At 40.1% G+C, this 17,979-nt stretch overlaps 1 protein-coding gene across 8 annotated transcripts in view; it reads left to right on the plus strand.

The window, feature by feature from the left end:
* The window catches only part of LOC105868029 (phosphatidylinositol 3,4,5-trisphosphate 3-phosphatase TPTE2-like), a 139,774-nt gene that overhangs the window by 47,152 nt on the left and 74,643 nt on the right, over positions 1-17,979 (plus strand). For 5 of the 8 annotated variants that reach the window (XR_012922470.1, XM_076009473.1, XM_076009468.1 and 2 more), the window contains 6 exons: positions 2,001-2,054; positions 6,718-6,771; positions 9,065-9,118; positions 12,059-12,112; positions 14,770-14,823; positions 17,854-17,907. Coding sequence is in view for 7 of the 8 variants with exons in the window: in XM_076009473.1 (XP_075865588.1) it covers positions 2,001-2,054; positions 6,718-6,771; positions 9,065-9,118; positions 12,059-12,112; positions 14,770-14,823; positions 17,854-17,907 (324 nt within the window). In the remaining variant the exon portion in view is untranslated. The remainder of the gene's footprint in view (positions 1-2,000; positions 2,055-6,717; positions 6,772-9,064; positions 9,119-12,058; positions 12,113-14,769; positions 14,824-17,853; positions 17,908-17,979) is intronic. The other 3 variants (XM_076009470.1, XM_076009469.1, XM_076009471.1) reach the window with 3 other exon arrangements.

The following is a 17,979-nucleotide window of genomic DNA, read 5'->3' on the forward strand; positions in this document are numbered from 1 at the left end:
ACTGATCGTGTATTTGTCCCCTTATTTATTGGCAGCAAATTCCTGAGGAAACAGTGAGATTCCCTGTGTATGAGACTCTACATTCTAGTGCGCCCTGTCCTGCTAGAATGAACCAGGAGGGGAGAAATTCTACTTGGAGCAATGAGGATGTTGCAATGCATCGGGAAAAGGGAAGCACTCAGCATAAAAAACAGAGCTAATGGAAATGAATTGGTTTCTCATGCTCCAGAGCTCTGTCAGCATGTGAGGCTGGTGCCTAAACCGAACCTCAGTATCACATTAGATGGAGCCCTCGTCCTCTTAGCCTGCAGCCACTTGATCGTGTCTCAGGGCCAGGATGACAAGCATGATGCATGAAATAAACAGGTGATGGAGGACATAGCGAGGGAAGGACAAGAGACTGAAACACTAGCTGACTACCTACAAACTGAACTTGAATGTAAAACTACTGCCACCAGAAAAAAATCATACACATTGGGATGAGCCTCAGCAGTGAAAATGACTTTCAAAATCTTGATTCATTAAGGCTTCTTTGAACAGGATTAACAATTTCATTACTACCATATAATGCCTTATACAGAATGTATAAGTAATGCCTCACTCATACAGAAAAATGAAATAGTAGTGTCTAAATATCAATTTACATGTGAAGGTCTTAGACTTTAATCACTTTCTTAGTTGTACGAATATTGTAGCTAATGTGAATGAAACAGTAAGTCTATGACTACACACAGTGTGTACTGTGTGAAATTTAAGTCTTTAGCTCTGAGCGAAATGAACTGACATGACTCATGTATGATGACATGACCCATATATTTCTGTCATATAGGAATATACATAATGATATATAAAATATTTATAGGTATTAAAAATAGACATTTTTAGACACTGTTTCTAAGGTATTGGCAGTGTTTGCTCCCGTATGTAATCCCCTTTCCTCTGTGGATTTAGTGGAATAAAAGAGGTCAGAACAGGACAGAAGGAAAGAGACAACTGCCTCCTACCCAAGTGAGTGACAGACAAAACTTTTAGAAAACTATCGGATTGCCTGCATATGACACTCTACTAGAGAAGGCTATAGTGCTTTCTAGAGTTGCCATAACAGAATGTCAGGATTTAGTGGCTGAAACACCAGCAATTCCTTATCTCGTGGTCCTTGTGACTAGAAGTGTGAAATCAAGGTGTCGGCAGGGTGGCTCCCTATGAGGGCTGCAGGGAGAATCTGTTGTGGGCTTCTTTGCTAGCTGTTGCTGGTTGCTGGCCTTCCCTGGCATTTCTTGGCATGTAACACCACACCCCAATCTCTGCCTCTGTCTTCTCATGAAATCTTCTGTATGTGTGCATCTCTCCCCAAATTGTCCCTGTTTATGAGGATACCAGTGGTATTGGAGCAGGGGGCCTCCCCACACCTCTGTGAGCTCCATCTTAACTACACACATTTTCAATTACTCTATTTCAGAATGAGGTCACACCATGAGTTAGAGGGATGGGAACTTCAGTAATTGAATGGTGTTGGTACCATATTCAACCTTTAAGAAGGAACAAGTGAGGAGAAGTCCCATCTAGATTCAAGGAAGAGATGTAGTGGAAATGCAGGAGTAGGGCCCTAAGTAGGAAAGATAATGCTAACAGACTCTTGATGTTTTCCTCACCCTCAAGGGTCCTGTCACCATGTTGAGGCTGGTGTTTCAGAGTCCAGCCCACTCTTACATTGAATGGAGCCCCTGACTCCAGAGGAGAGGCTGTAACACATTGAGACTAATGTAATACTAAAGAGCTTTACTTAAATTTGGAAGCATTACTATACCACAGGCCGAAGGTATTTATTCCTAGCACATAGAACCTCTCTTCTAATAAAAAATGATCTTCAATTAGAGATACACATGATTTTCTGAAAATCACCTAGTTCATGCCTCAAGTCACTAACTGTCACTGTTTATCCCCAGAAGTAAATTTACAATGATGTGTTCATTCTGACCTTATTCTTTCAAATCTCTTAGGACACCAAGGGTCGTGTGGGGAGGAGAATCCCCCGAAAGCCGCCGCTACCTACCGTGAGTTCAACTAGATAAGTAGAAATACTTGTATGTATGTACATACATACACACTTACACACATACATGAATGAATAAGTGTATCTACAGGCATACTCATGTCAACACAGATTCATAAACGAACATGCATAAACAACACAAATAGAAGACGATTAAAGAAATACATTGACATCAGTGCATCAGTGCATTGATGCACCACAAGAGCATCAAAAGCAACAGAGAGTATTTTTCTTACATTGTTTCTAAATCTTCTCACTTTAGCATTTGCAAGTGATTTTCTATCTTTTCTTCATTGAGGCAGATACAGAGGAGTTGGTCCCGGGAAAGTTGCTTCTTCCTGTTAGTGTATTTGTCATCCTCAGTAGCATGCAATTCCTTAGTAAACAGTCAGCTTCCCATTGTTTGAGAACCTACATTCTGATGCGCCCTTTCAAACTAGAATGGGCAAAGACAGTAGAAAATCCCATTTTGAGCAACCAAGAGGTTGCAATGGACTAGGAAGAGGGAAGCACTCAGCAGAAAGAATGGAGGTGAAGGAACCTGGATGGGTGTTCTATCCTCCAGAGCTCTGTCAACGTGTGAAGCTGATGCCCAGCCCAAACCTCACTATCACATTACACAGAGCCCTAGCCTTCTTAGACTGCGGCCACTTGATCATGTCTCAAGGTCAGGATGACAAGCATGATGCATGAAAGTACAGAGGAGATGGGGTAACAAAGAAGGAGGACATTAGATGTAATTAGAGAGCTAGCTATCTACAAACTGAAGTTCAATTTTCCACTGCAAAAAGACCATTACACATGGGAATAAGGTTCCGCAGGGAATAAAATTTTAAAATCCTGATACATTGAGACTTCTTTCAACCAGCTTTATACTTTCATTTCTACCATACAGTACCTGACTTCTAGGAAAAAATGAAATACCAATTTCTAAGGAGTAAAAGTGTCTATTTCTTAGAGTTTAATCAGTTAATTAGTTGTATAGATATTATAACTTAGTTGAATGAAATAAGACTATGTGTACACCTACTGTACACATTTACATTATGTAAATTTTAATCTTTAGTTCTGACTGGTATTAATAGATATCACTAATGTATAATGAAATGATATGTATATATAAATATCTCCTGCAATATATAAATGTACATATAAATATATAAAAATATGGACAGATATTAAAGATACACTTTCTTGGACACTGGTTCTAAAGTATTGGTGGTATGGGCTCCTGTATGTAACCCCCTTTCCTCTTGTATCTAATCAGATAAAAGAAATCAGAACAGGTCAGAAGGAAGCAATCCACTGCCTCCTCCCCAGGTGACAGGCAGCCAACACTTTTAGAAAACTATCAGATTCCATGCGTTGGAGACTGTATTAGAGAGGGCTGTACTGGTTTCTATAGCTGCCATAACAGAGTGTCACATCTGAGCGGCTGAAACACCAGCAATTCCTTATCTCACAGTCCTCAGGACTAGAAGTACGAAATGAAGTCATTGGCAGGGTTGGCTTTTTATGAAGGCTGTAGGGCAGAATCTGGTGTGTGCCTGTTTGCTAGCTTTTACTGGTTGCTGGCATTCCTTGGATTCTGTCCTCACCTGTATGTCTCCCGCTATCCTTACTAGAAATTATTCATATGTATGTTTCCATGCCCAAATTTTTCCAAATTTATTAGGATACCAATCATATTGTAGTAGGGGGCCTGCCCACACCTCTGTGAGCTCCATCTCAACTACACACGTTTGCAATTACTCTGTTTCAGAATGAGGTCACACCATGAGTTAGAGGGATGGGAACTTCAGTAATTTGGTTGTGTTGGCACCATATTCATCCTTTAACAAGTAACAAGTGAGGAGAAATCCTATCTGGCATCATGGATCCGTTGTAGTGGAAATGGAGGAATAGGGCCCTAAGTAGTAAAGACAAAGCTAAGATTCTCTGGGTGTTTTCCTCACCCTCAGAGTTCTGTCACCACGTTAAGGCTGCTGTCCCAGAGGCCAGCCCACTTGTACATTGGATGGAGCCCCTGACTCCAAAGGAGAAGCTGTAACACATTGAGACTAATGTAATACTAAAGAGCTTTACTTAAATTTGGAAGCATTATTATTTCACAGGCATGAGATATTCGCAGCATATACAGACTCTTTTTAAATAAAAAATAACCTTGTAGATTCAATTAGACCTAGAACGTGAATATTTAAAATTCACCCAGTTCATGATTTTACTCATGGACTCTCACTGTTTATCGCTAAAAGTAAATACATAATGATGTCTTTATTCTGACCTTATTCTTTTAAAATCTCATAGAACACCATCCATCGTGTGGCAAAGAGAATACCCCACCCTCCGCCACTACCCAGCGTGAGTTCAACTAGATAAGTAGAGAAATATGTATGAATGTATATACATACACACTTATGCAAATACATAAATCAATAAGTATAGTTACAGACATATTCATGTCAACACACATACATAAAAAACATGCATAAACAACAGAAATAGAAGACAATTAAAGAAACACGTTGACATTTGTGAGATTACCCTCAGGAGCATCAGTGGCCAGAGAGATTATTTCTCTGACATTGTTTCTAAATCTTCTCACTCTAGCATTTGTAAGTAACTTTCTATCTTTTCTTGATTGAGGCAGATAAAGGTGCTAGACACCGAGAGTTGCTTCTTTCTGTTAGTGTATCTGTCATCCTTAGTAGCATCCAATTCCTTAGTAAACACTGTTTCCCAATTTGAGACTCTCCATTCTCATGCCCGCTTCCCCACCAGAATGGGCAGGGGAGAGGAGAAAATCCCATTTGGAACAACCAAAAGGTTGCAATGGACAAGGAAGAGGGAAGCACTCAGCAAAAAGAATGCAGCTAATTGAACCTGGATGGGTTTCCTATCATGCAGAGCTCTGGCAACGTGTGAGGCTAGTGCCTAGGATGAACCTCACCATCACATTAGATGGAGGCTTTCTCTTCTTAGCCTGCAGCCACTTGATCATATCTCAAAGGAAGGAAACAAGGATCATGTAGTAACTAAAGAGGTGATTGAGGGACATAGTAAGGAAGACATGAGATGTAATTAAAGAGATTTTTACTTACAAATGGAAATTGAATTTAAAATTCCTTCCACTGCAAAAAGACCATTACACACGAGGAAAATGTTTTACAGGAATTACAATTTTTAAAATCCTTATATATTCAGACTTCTTTCAACAGGCTTAATAATTTCTTTTCTACCATATAGCACCTCACGTATAGGGAAAATAAATGCTAGATTTTAAATAGCCAGATTACATGTGTATTTCTTAGAGTTTAATCAGTTTATTAGTTCTATAGATATTATAAGTTATTTCACTGAAAACCTAAGACTATGAGTACATCTACTGTTTGCTTATGTAAATTTCAATTCTTTAGCTCTAACCCAAATTACTAGATATTACTAATATATAATGAAATCATACATACATAAATATCTCCTTCAATATATAAATGTACATATAAATATAAAATAAGCATAAATAGTAAATATAGACTTTCTTGGACACTGTTTTCTAAAGTGTTGGTGGTATCTGCTTCTGTATGTAACCCCCTTTCCTCTATATATCTAGTCAGATAAAACAGGTAAGAACTGGTCAGAAGAAAGCAGACCACTGCCTCCTTCCCAGGTGACTAGCAGCCAAAACTTTTAGAAAACTATCAGATTTCCTGCATAGCAGACTCTACTAGAGAAGGTTGTAGTGGCTTCTACAGCTGCCATAACAAAGGATCACATCTGAGAGGCTGAAATACCAGCAATTCTTTATCTTACAGTCATTAGGACTAGAAGTACAAAATTTAGGTGTGGACAGAGTTAGCATTTCATGAGGGCTGTAGGGAAGAATCTGTTGTGTGCCTCTTTGCTAGCTTTTGCTTGTTGCTGGCCTTCTTTGGCATTCTTTTGCATGTACTCATCACCTGGACCTCTACAGCAATCGTCCAGGGAAATTATCCGTATGTGTACATCCGTCCCCAAATTTTCCCTGTTTATGAGGATACCAATCATATTAGAGTAGCGGCCCTCATCACACCTCTGAGCTCATCTCAACTACACATATTTGTGATTACTATATTACAGAATGAGGTCACACCATGAGTTAGAGGGATGGGAACTTCAGTAATTGAATTGTGTTGGTGCCATATTCAACCTTTCACAAGGAACAAGTGAGGAGAAGTCCTGTCTGACATCAAAGAAGAGGTATAGTGGATATGGAGGAATAGGCCCCTAAGTAGTAAAGGCAAAGCTAAGATTCTCTGGGTGTTTTCCTCACCCTCTAGAGTTCTGTCACCACGTTAAGGCTGCTGTCCCAGAGGCCAGCCCACTCGTACATTGGATGGAGCCCCTGACTCCAGAGGAGAGGCTGTAACACATTAACACTAAGATAATAGTAAAGAGCTTTACTTAAATTTGGAAGCATTACTATTTCACAGACCTACAGTGTTAATTCCCAGCACACGGCCCCTTTTTAATAAATAATGACCGTCTATATTCAATTAGAACTACACACATGAATATTTAAAAATCACCTAGTTCATGCCTCCAGTCACTAACTGGAACTGTTTGTCCCCAAAAGTAAATTTACAATGATGTCTTCATTCTTACCTTATTCTTTTAAAATCTCACAGAACACCAAGTTTTGCATGGAAAAGAATTTCCCTGGACATCGACCATCAACCACCGTGAGTTCAACTAGATAAGTAGATATATATATGTATGTACATACATACACACTTATGCATATACATGATTCAATAAGTATATGTACAGACATACTCGTGTCAACACTCATACATAAAAAAACATGCATAAACAACAGAAATAAAAGACAATTAAAGAACCAATTGACATTTGTGAGATTTACCCTCAGGACCATCATGGACCACAGAGACATTGTTTCTCAATCTTCTCACTCTAACATTTGAAAGTAACTTTCTCTCTTTTCTTGACTGAGGCAGATAAAGAGGTGCTGGTCACCAAGAGGGGCTTCTTTCTGTTAGTGTATCTGTTATCCTTAATTAGTAGCATCCAGTTCCTTAGTAAACAGTCAGCATCACAGTGTTTGAGACTCTCTATCCTGGCGTGCCCTTTCCTACTAGAATGGGCCATGAGAGGAGAAAATCCCGTTTGCAGCAACCAGCAGGTTGCCAAGGACAAGAAAGAGGGAAGCACTCAACAAAAAGAAAGAAGCTTATGGAACCTGGATGGGACTCCTATCCTCCAGAGTTCTGTCAACATGTCGGGCTGGTGCCTAGACCAAATCTCACTATCACATTAGATAGAGTCCTTGTCCTCTTAGCCTGTAGCCACTTGAACGTATCTCAAAGGCAGGAAGACAAGCATCATGCATGAAAAAACAGAGGTGATTGAAGGACATAGCAAGGAGGATATGAGATGGACTTAGAGAACTGACTGCATCCAAATGGAAGTTGAATTTAAAATTCCTTCCACCGCAAAAAGACACTTACACATGGGGATAAGGTTCAGCAGGAAATAAACCTTTAAAATCCTGATACACTGAGACTTTCACCAAACTTAATACTTTCATTTCTACCATATAATACCTGACTGATAGGGAAAAATGAAATACCGGTTTCTAAATAGCCAAATTACATGTGCATTTCTTAGAGTTTAATCAGTTTGTTATTTGTATAGATATGATAACTTATTTGAATGAAATGTAACACTTATCAGTATACCTACTGTTTGATTATGTAAAGTTTAATTCTTTAGCTCTGACCCAAATTAATAGATATCACTAATGTATAATGAAATAATATATACATAAATATCTCTTCATCAATATATCAATGTACATATAAATGTATGAAAATATGCACAAATAATAAATATAAATTTTCTTAGAGATTTTCTAAAGTATTGGTGGTATCTGCTTCTGTATGTAAACCATTTCCTCTGTGTCTAGTCAGATAAAAGAGGTCAGAACAGGTCAGAAAGAAGCCTGCCTCCTCCCAGGTGACAGGCAGCCAAAACCTTTAGAAAACTATAGATTACCTGCATAGAAGACTCTACTAAAGAGGGCTACAGTGGTTTCTAGGGCTGCCATAACAGTGGCACATCTGAGTGGCTGAAACACCAGCAATTCCTTGTCTCACAGACCACGGAACTAGAAGTGCCAAATATAGGTTTGGCAGGGTTGGTTCTTACGAGGGCTATAGGGCAGAATCTGTTGTGTGCCCCTTGACTAGCTTTTGCTAGTTGCTGGCCTTCTTTGTCATTCCTTGGTATGTAGTCATCGCCCGGATAGCTGTCACTATTGTCCCAGGAATTTACCCATATGTGTGCATCTGTGCCTAAATTTTCCCTATTTATGAGGATACCAATCATATTGGAGTAGGGGGCCTCCCCACACCTCTGTGAGTTCCATGTCAACTACAAATGCTTACAGTTACTCTGTTTCAGAATGAGGTCACACCTTGAGTTAGATGGATGGGAAATTCAGTAATTGAATTGAATTTGTACCATATTTAACCTTTAACAAGGAACAAGTGAGGAGAAGTCCTATTTGGCATCAAGGAAGAGGTATAGTGGAAATGGAGGTTTAGATCCCTAAGTAGGAAAGACAATGTTAATACACTTCGGATGTTTTGCTCACCCTCAAGAGTTCTGTCACCATGTTAAGGCTGCTGTCCCAAAGTCCAGCCCACTTTTATATTAGATGGAGCCCTTGACTCTGGAAAACAGGCTGTAACACATTGAGACTAATCTAATACTAAAGAGCTTTACTTAAATTTGGAAGCGTTACTATTTCATAGGTCCCAGATATTTAAGCCTAGCACATAGAGCCTCTTTTCTAACAGAAAAATGACCTTCTAGATTCAGTTAGAGATACATACAGAAATATTTAAAAATTATCCAGTTCATCATCTGAGTCACCAACTGTCACTGTTTATCCCCAAAAGTAAATTTACAATGATGTCTTCATTCTGAATTTATTCTTTTAAACTCTCATAGAACACCAAACTTCGCGTGGAAAAGAGATTCCCCAGATGTCAACCGCCAAACACTGTGAGTTCAACTAAATAAGTAGAGAAACGTGTACATACATACAACTAATGCACACACATAAATGATTAAGTATAGATACAGACATAGTCATGTCAACACACATACATAAACAAACATGCATAAACAACAGAAATAGAAGACAATTAAAGAAACACATTGGCATTTGTGAGATTTACCCCCAGGAGCATCAGTGGTCAGAGAGAGTATTTCTCTGACATTGTTTCTAAATCTTCTCACTCTAGCATTTGGAAGTGACTTTCTATCTTTTCTTCACTGAGATAAAGAGAAGCTGGTCACAAGAGAGTTGCTTCCTCCTGTTAGTGTATCTGTCATCCGTAGTTAGTAGCATCCAATTCCTTAGTAAACAGTTATCTTCTCAGTGTTTGAGATTCTCTGTTCTGGTGCCCCATTTCCTAGTACAGTGGGCCAGAGGAGGACAAATCCCATTTGGAGCAACCAGGAGGTTGCAGTGGACAAGGAAGAGGGAAGGACTCAGCAAAAAGAATGAAGCTAATGGATCCTGGACGGGTTTCCTATCCTCCAGAACTCTGTCAGTTGTGAGGCTGGTGCCTAGACTGAACCTCACTGTCACATGAGATCTCGGAGTCATTGTCTTCTTAGGCTGCCACCGCTTGACCATATCTTAAGGGCTGGAAGACAAGCACGATGCATGAAAGTACATAGGTGATATAGGGGCATAGGAAGGAGGACATGAGATGGAATTAGAGAGCTGACTACCTCCAAATGGAAGTGGAATTTAAAATGCTTTCCACTGCAAAAAGACCCTTACACATGCAGATAATGTTCAGCAGAAAATAAAATTTTTAAAATCCTGATACATTGAGGCTTCTTTCACCAGGCTTAATACTTTCATTTCTACCATATAATAACTGACTTCTTGGGAAAAGTGAAATACCAATTTCAAAATAGCCAGATTACCTCAGTATTTCTTAGAGTTTAATCAGTTTATTAGTAGTATAGATATTATAATTTATTTGAATGAAAACATAAAACTATGAGTACACCTACTGTTTGATAATGTAAAGTTTAATTATTTAGCTCCAACCCAAATTAATAGATATCAGTAATGTATAATGATAACATATATATGTAAAAATAACTCCTTCAATATATAAATGTACATATAAATATATAAAAATATGCACAAATATTAAACGTAAACATTCTTGGACACTTTCTAAAGTATCGGTGGTATCTGCTTCTGTATGTAAACCCTTTCCTTTGTGTATCTAGTTGGATAAAAGAGGTCAGAACAGGTCAGAAGGAACCAGACCACTGTCTCCTTCCCAGGTGACTAGCAGCCAAAACTGTTAGAAAACTATCATATTGCCTGCATAGCAGACTCTACTAGAGAAGACTGCAGTGGTTTCAGGGCTTACATAACAAAATGTCAAATCTGAGCAGCTGAAACACCAGCAATTGCTTATCTCACAGGGCTCAGGGCTAGAAATGCAAACTGAAGATGTTGGCAGGGTTGGCTTTTATGAGGGCTATAGAGCAGAATCTGTTGTGTGCCCCTTGGCTAGCTTTTGCCAGTTGCTAGCCTTCTTTGGCATTCCTTGGTATGTAGTCATCACCCGGATCTCTGCCGCTAATGTCCCGGGAATTTATCCGTATGTGTGCATCTGTGCCCAAATTTTCCTTGTTTATGAGGATACCAATCATATTGGAGTAGGGGGCCTCCCCACCCCTCTGTGAGCTCCATCTCTACTACACAAGTTTGCAATTACTCTATTTAGAATGAAGTCACACCATAAGTTAGAGGGATGGGAACTTCAGTAATTGAATTGTGCTGGTACCTTATTCAACCTTTCACAAGGAACAAGTGAGGAAAAGTCCTATCCCTTGATAGGAAGAGGTGTAGTGGAAATGCAGGAGTGGGGCCCTACATCAGAGACAAAGCTAAGAGACTTTGGATGTTTTCCTCACCCTGAAGAGTTCTGTCACCATGATGAGGATGGTGTCCCAAAGTGCAGCCCACTCGTATATTGGATGGAGCCCCTGACTCAGAAGGAGAGGCTATAACACATTGAGACTAATGTAATACTGAAGAGCTTTACTTAAATTTGGAAGTGTTACTATTTCACAGGCCTAAGGTATTTATTCCCAGCACATAGAGCCTCTTTTCTAATAAAAAATGACCTTCTAGATTCAATTAGTTCTACACACATGAATATTTTTTTCCCTTTTATTTCATCATATTACAGGGGTACAAATATTGTTAGGGTTACATATATTGCCCCTGCCCCCCACATGCCAGAGATTCAAGCATGTCCAATCTCCAGGTGGTGTGCACCGCACCCATTATGTAAGTATACACCCTTCTCCTCCTCCCCCCTCCCGCCTACCCACCACCCAATAAAAGTGGGGTTTTTTTGACAAATTGGTTACATTGTGTATCTTTGCCTCTCCCTAAGAAGCGTTAGAGGTATGCTCTTCCCCCCACAATGCTCGCCACATCCCTAAGATGTGGGTCTCCCCCCCCAACCCCCACCACCAATGCCTGGTGAACATTACCACCATATGAGAACCATAGTTTTAATCAGTCAGTACTAATTTGATGGCGAGTAGATGTGGACGCCATTTTCCATTATCTTGTGTCACCTCACTTTGGACAACGGGCTTAAGCTTAAACCAGGATAGCATAAATGGTGCTAGCTCACTGTCATTTCTTAGAATTGAATAATATTCCATTGTGAGTGTATACCACATTTTAATTATCCACTCATAATGACGGCACTTGGGTTGTTTCCATGACCGTGCAATAGTGAATTGTGCTGCCATAAACATTGCGTACACACATGAATATTGAAAAATTACCCAGTTCATGATTCCTGTGACTGACTGACGCTGATTATCCTGAGAAGTAAATTTATAATGATGTCTTCATTTTGGCCTTCTTCTTTTAAAATCTCACAGAACACCAAACTTCGGGTGGAAAAGAGCTTCCCCAGACATAGACCGCCAACCACCGTGAGTTCAACTAGATAAGTAGAGATATATGTATGTATGTATACACATGCACACTTATTCACATTCTTAAATCAATACAGACAGATTTGTGTCAACACACATGCATAAACATGCATAAACAACAGAAATAGAAAACAATTAAAGAAACCCAGTGACATTTATGATATTTACCCTCAGGAGCATCAGTGGCCACAGAGAGTATTTCTTTGACATTTTTTCTAAATCTTCTCATTGTAGCCTTTGGAAGTGACTTTCTATATTTTCTTGATTGAGGTAGATAAAGAAGAGCTGGTCACAGGAGAGTTGCCTCTTCCTGCTAGTGTATCTGTCATCCTTAGTAGCATCCAATTCCTTTGTAAACAGTCATCTTCCCAGTTTGAGAGTCTCCATTTAGTGCACCCTTTCCTACTAGAATAAGTCAGGAGAGAAGAAAATCCCATTAGTAGCAACCAGGAGGTTGCTATGGACAAGAAAGAGGGAAGCACTCAACAAAAAGAAAAGAGCTAATGGAACCTAGATCGGTTTCCATCCTCCAGAGCTGTGTCAACATGTGAGGCTGGTGCCTACACCAGACCTCACTGTCAAATTAGATGGAGCCCTTGTCTTCTTAGCTTGTAGCCATTTGATTGTATCTCAGAGGCTGGCAGACAAGCATCATGCAGGAACTAGGGAAGGGATAGAGCAGGCATCCTCAAACTACGACCCACAGGCCACATGCGCCCATCGAGGACATTTATCCAGCCAACCAGGTGTTTTTGCCACTGCTGCCTGTCCTGCATAGCAGCCGACTCATCCTGGGCCCACAGTGTACCCTCTCCAACGGTCTGAGGGACAGTGAACTGGCCCCCTGTTTAAAAAGTTTGAGGACCCTTGTGATAGAGGGACATAGCAAGGAGGGCATGAGATGGAATTAGAGAGCTGACTACCTCCAAACGGAAGTTGAATTTAAAATTCCTTCCACTGCAAAAAGACTCTTACACATGGGGATAAGGTTCAGCAGGAAATAAACTTTTAAAATCCTGATACATTGAGACTTCTTTCAACAGGCTTAATACTTTCATTTCTACCATATAGTACCTGACTTCTAGGGAAAAATGATATATCGGTTTCTAAATAGCAAAATTACATGTGTATTTCTTAGAGTTTAATCAGTTTTTTATTTGTATAGATATCATAATTGTTTGAATGAAAATGTAACACTATAAGTACACCTACTATTTGATTATGTAAAGTTTAATTATTTACCTCTGACCCAAACTAATAGATATCACTAATGTATAATGAAATCATATATACATAGATATCTCTTCATCAATATATCATGTACATACAAATATATGAAAATATGCACAAATATTAAATATAAACATTCTGTGACACTTTCTAAAGTACTGATGGTATCTGCTTCTGTACGTAAACCCGTACGACTGTGTATCCAGTTGGATAAAAGAGGTCAGAAGAGGTCAGAAGGAATCAGACCACTGCCTCCTCTCAGGTGACTAGCAGCCAAAACTGTTCAAAAATTATCAGATTGCCTGCATAGGACACTCTAATAGAGAAGGCTGCAGTGGTTTCTAGGGCTACCATGACAAAATATCATATCTCAGCAGCTGAAACACCAGCAATTCCTTATCTCACAGTGCTCGGGGCTTGAAATGCGAAATGAAGATATCAGCAGGGCAGGGTCGGCTTTTTTTGAGGGCTGTAGGGCAGAATCTGTTGTGTGCCCCTTTGCCAGCTGTTGCTGGTTGCTGGCCTCCTCTGGTATTCCTTGGCAGGTACTCAGCACTCGGATCTCTGCCACTATCTTCTCATGAAATTTTCTGTATGTGTGAATATAAAGTGGGTGACTTCCCCACATGTCTGTGAGCTCCATGTCAGCTATACATGTTTGCAATTACTCTATTTCAGAATGAGGTCACACCATGAGTTAGGGCAGGAGTCCTCAAATGTTTTAAACAGGGGGCCAGTTCCCTGTCCCTCAGATCGTTGGAGAGAGCACACTGTGGGCCCGGGATGAGTCGGCTGCTAAGCAGGACAGGCAGCGGTGACAAAAACACCCGGCTGGCTGGATAAATGTCCTCAGTGGGCAGCATGTGGCCCACAGGCCATAGTTTAAGGACGCCTGAGTTAGAGGGATGAGAATTTCAGTAATTGAATTGTGTTGGTACCATATTCAACCTTTAACAAGGAACAAGTGAGAAGAAGTCCTATCTGGCATCAAGGAAGAGGTGTAGTGGACATGCAGGATAGGACCCTAAGTAGGAAAGACAAAGCTAATAGACTTTGGATGTTCTCCTCACCCTGAAGAGTTCTGTCAACATGTTAAGGGTGGTGTCCCAAAGTGCAACCCACTCGTATATTGGATGGAGCCCCTGACTGAGGAGAGGCTATAACAATTTGAGACTAATGTAATACTGAACAGCTCTACTTAAATTTGGAAGCATTACTATTTCAGGCCTAAGGTATTTATTTCCAGCAGATAAAGCCTCTTTTCTAACAAAAAAATGACCTTCTAGATTCAATTAGAGCTACACATGTGAATATTTAAAAATCACCCTGTTCATGATTCAAGTCACTGACTGTTGCCGTTTATCCCGAAAAGTAAATTTACAATGATGTCTTCATTTTGACCTTGTTCTTTTAAAATCTCACAGAACACCAAACTTCGGGTGGAAAAGAGCTTCCCCAGACATGGACCGCCAACCACCGTGAGTTCAACTAGATAAGTAGAGGTTTATATGTATGTATATATGTATACACACATATATATGTGTGTACATATGTATATATGTATACACATACACACTTATTCACATTCCTAAATCAATAAGTATACATACAGACAGACTCATGTCAACACACATGCATAAACAACAGAAATAGAAGATAATTGAAAAAACACATTGACATTTATAATATTTACCCTCAGGAGCATCAGTGGCCACAGAGAGTATTTCATTGACATTTTTTCTAAATCTTCTCACTTGTGGCCTTTGGAAGTGACTTTCTATATTTTCTTGATTGAGGTAGATAAAGAGGAGCTGGTCATAGGAATGTTGCCTCTTCCTGCTAGTGTATCTGTCATCCTTAGTACCATCCAATTCCTTTGTAAACAATTAGCTTCCCAGTGTTTGAGATTCTCCATTTGGTGCGCCCTTTCCTACTAGAATGAGCCAGGAGAGGAGAAAATCCCATTAATAGCAACCAGGAGGTTGCTATGGACAAGAAAGACAGAGGCGCTCAACAAAAAGAAAGGAGCTTATGGAACCTAGATGGGTTTCCATCCTCCAGTGCTGTGTCAACGTGTGAGGCTGGTGCGTAGACCAAACCTCACTGTCATGTTAGATGGAGCCCTTGTCTTCTTAGCCTATAGCCACTTGATTGTATCTCAGGGGCCCGGCAGACAAGCATCATGCAGGAATTGAAGAGGTGATAGAGGGACATAGGAAGGAGGACATTAGATGGAATCAGAGAGCTGACTCCATCCAAACGGAGGATGAATTTAAACTTCCTTCACTGCAAAAAGTCACTTATACAGCTGGGTATGGTGGCTCAGGCCTATAATCCTAGCCCTCTGGGAGGCCAGGTCGGGCGGATTGTTTGAGCTTAGGAGTTCTAGACCAGCCTGAGCAAGGGCGAGACCCCATCTCTACCAAAAATAGTAAGAAGTTAATTAGACAGCTAAAAATATATAGAAAAAAATTAGCCGGGCATGGTGTCGCATGCCTGTAGTCCCAGCTACTAGGGAGGCTGAGGCAGCAGGATTGCTTGAGCCCAGGAGTTTGAGGTTGCTGTGAGCTAGGCTGAAGCCACAGCACTCTAGCCCAGCAACAGAGTGAGACTCTGTCTCAAAAAAAAAGACACTTACACATGGGGATAAGGTTCAGCAGGAAATAAACTTTTAAAATCCTGATACATTGAGACTTCTTTCAACAGGCTAAATACTTTCATTTATATCATATAGTACCTGACTTCTAGGGAAAAATGATATATCGGTTTCTAAATAGCAAAATTACATGTGTATTTCTTAGAGTTTAATCAGTTTTTTATTTGTATAGATATCATAACTTATTTAAATGAAAATGTAATACTATGAGTACACCTACTGTTTGATTATGTAAATTTTAATTCTTTAGCTCTGACCCAAACTAATAGAAATCACCAATGTATAATGAAATCATATATATATAAATATATCTCCATTAATGTATTATGTACATATGAAAATATGTACAAATATTAAATATAAATGTAGTTGTACACTTTCTAAAGTATTGGTGGTGTCTGCTTCTATATGTAAACCCTTACCTCTGTGCATCTAGTTGGATAAAAGAGGTCAGAACAGGTCAGAAGGAAGCAGACGACTGCCTCCTCCCAGGTGACTAGCAACCAAAACTGTTCAAAAACTATCAGATTGCCTGCATGGGACACTCTACTACAGAGGGCTGCAGTGGTTTCTAGGTATACCATAAAAAAATGTCACATCTGAGCAGCTGACACACCAGCAATTCCTTATTTCACAGTGCTCGGGGCTAGAAATGTGAAATGAAGGTGTTAGCAGGGTTGGCTTTTTATGAGGGCTGTAGGGCAGAGTCTGTTGTGTAACCCTTTGCCACCTGTTGCTGGTTTCTGGCCTTCTCTGGCATTCCTTAGCATGTATTCAGCCCTTGGATCTCTGCTGCTATCTTCTCTTTATTTATTTTTTTTTTGGGGGGGGGGTGACAGAGTCTCGCTTTGTTGCCCAGGCTAGAGTGAGTGCCATGGCATCACCCTAGCTCACACCAACCTCACACTCCTGAGCTAAAGCTATCCTACTGCCTTAGCCTCCTGAGCAGCTGGGACTACAGGCATGCGCCACCATGCCCGACTAATTTTTTCTATATATATCAGTTGGCCAACTAATTTTTTTCTATTTATGGTGGAGACTGGGTCTCGCTCTTGCTCAGGCTTGGTTTAGAACTCCTGACCTCAAGAAATCCACCCCCCTCGGCCTCCCAGAGTGCTAGGATTACAGGCGTGAGCCACTGCACCCTGCCATCTGCTGCTATCTTCTCATGAAATTTTCTGTATGTGTGCATCTCTGCCCAAATTTTTCCTGTTTATGAGAATACCAATCATATTGGAATAGCTGGCCTTCCCACACCTCTGTGAGCTCCATGTCAACTACACAAGTTTGCAATTACTCTGTATCAGAATCAGGTCACACCATGAGTTAGAGGGATGCAAACTTCAGTAACTGAATTGTGTTGGTACCTTATTCAACCTTTCACAAGGAACCAGTGAGGACAGGTCCTATGTGACATCAAGGAAGACGTGTAGTGGAAATGCAGCTTTAGAGGCCTAAATAGGAAAGACAACGTTAATACACTTTGGATGTTTTTCTCACCCTCCAGAGTTCTGTCACCACGTTAAGGCTGCTGTCCCACAGTCCAGCCCGCTCCTACATTGGATGGAGCCCTTGACCCCAGAGGACAAACTCTAACACATTGAGACTCATACTAAAGAGCTTTAGTTAAATTTGGAAGCGTTAGTATTTCGCAGGCCTCAGGTGTTTATTCCCAGCACATAGTGTCTCTTTTCTCATGAAAAAATGACCTTCTAGATTCAATTAGAGATACACACAGGAATTTTTTAAAATTATCCAGTTCATCATTCAAGTCACTAATGTCACTGTTCATCCTCAAAAGTAAATTTACAATGATGTCTTCTTTCTTAACTTATCTTTTAAAATCTCATAGATCACCAACCATCTCCAAGAATAGAGTTTCCTCAGACATCGACCGCCGACCACTGTGAGTTCAACTAGATAAGTCAAGATACATGTATGTGTATACACACATACACACTTATGCACACACATAAAT

This window comes from Microcebus murinus, chromosome 13 (assembly GCF_040939455.1).
Source record: "Microcebus murinus isolate Inina chromosome 13, M.murinus_Inina_mat1.0, whole genome shotgun sequence".
Taxonomy (NCBI): Eukaryota; Metazoa; Chordata; class Mammalia; order Primates; family Cheirogaleidae; genus Microcebus; species Microcebus murinus.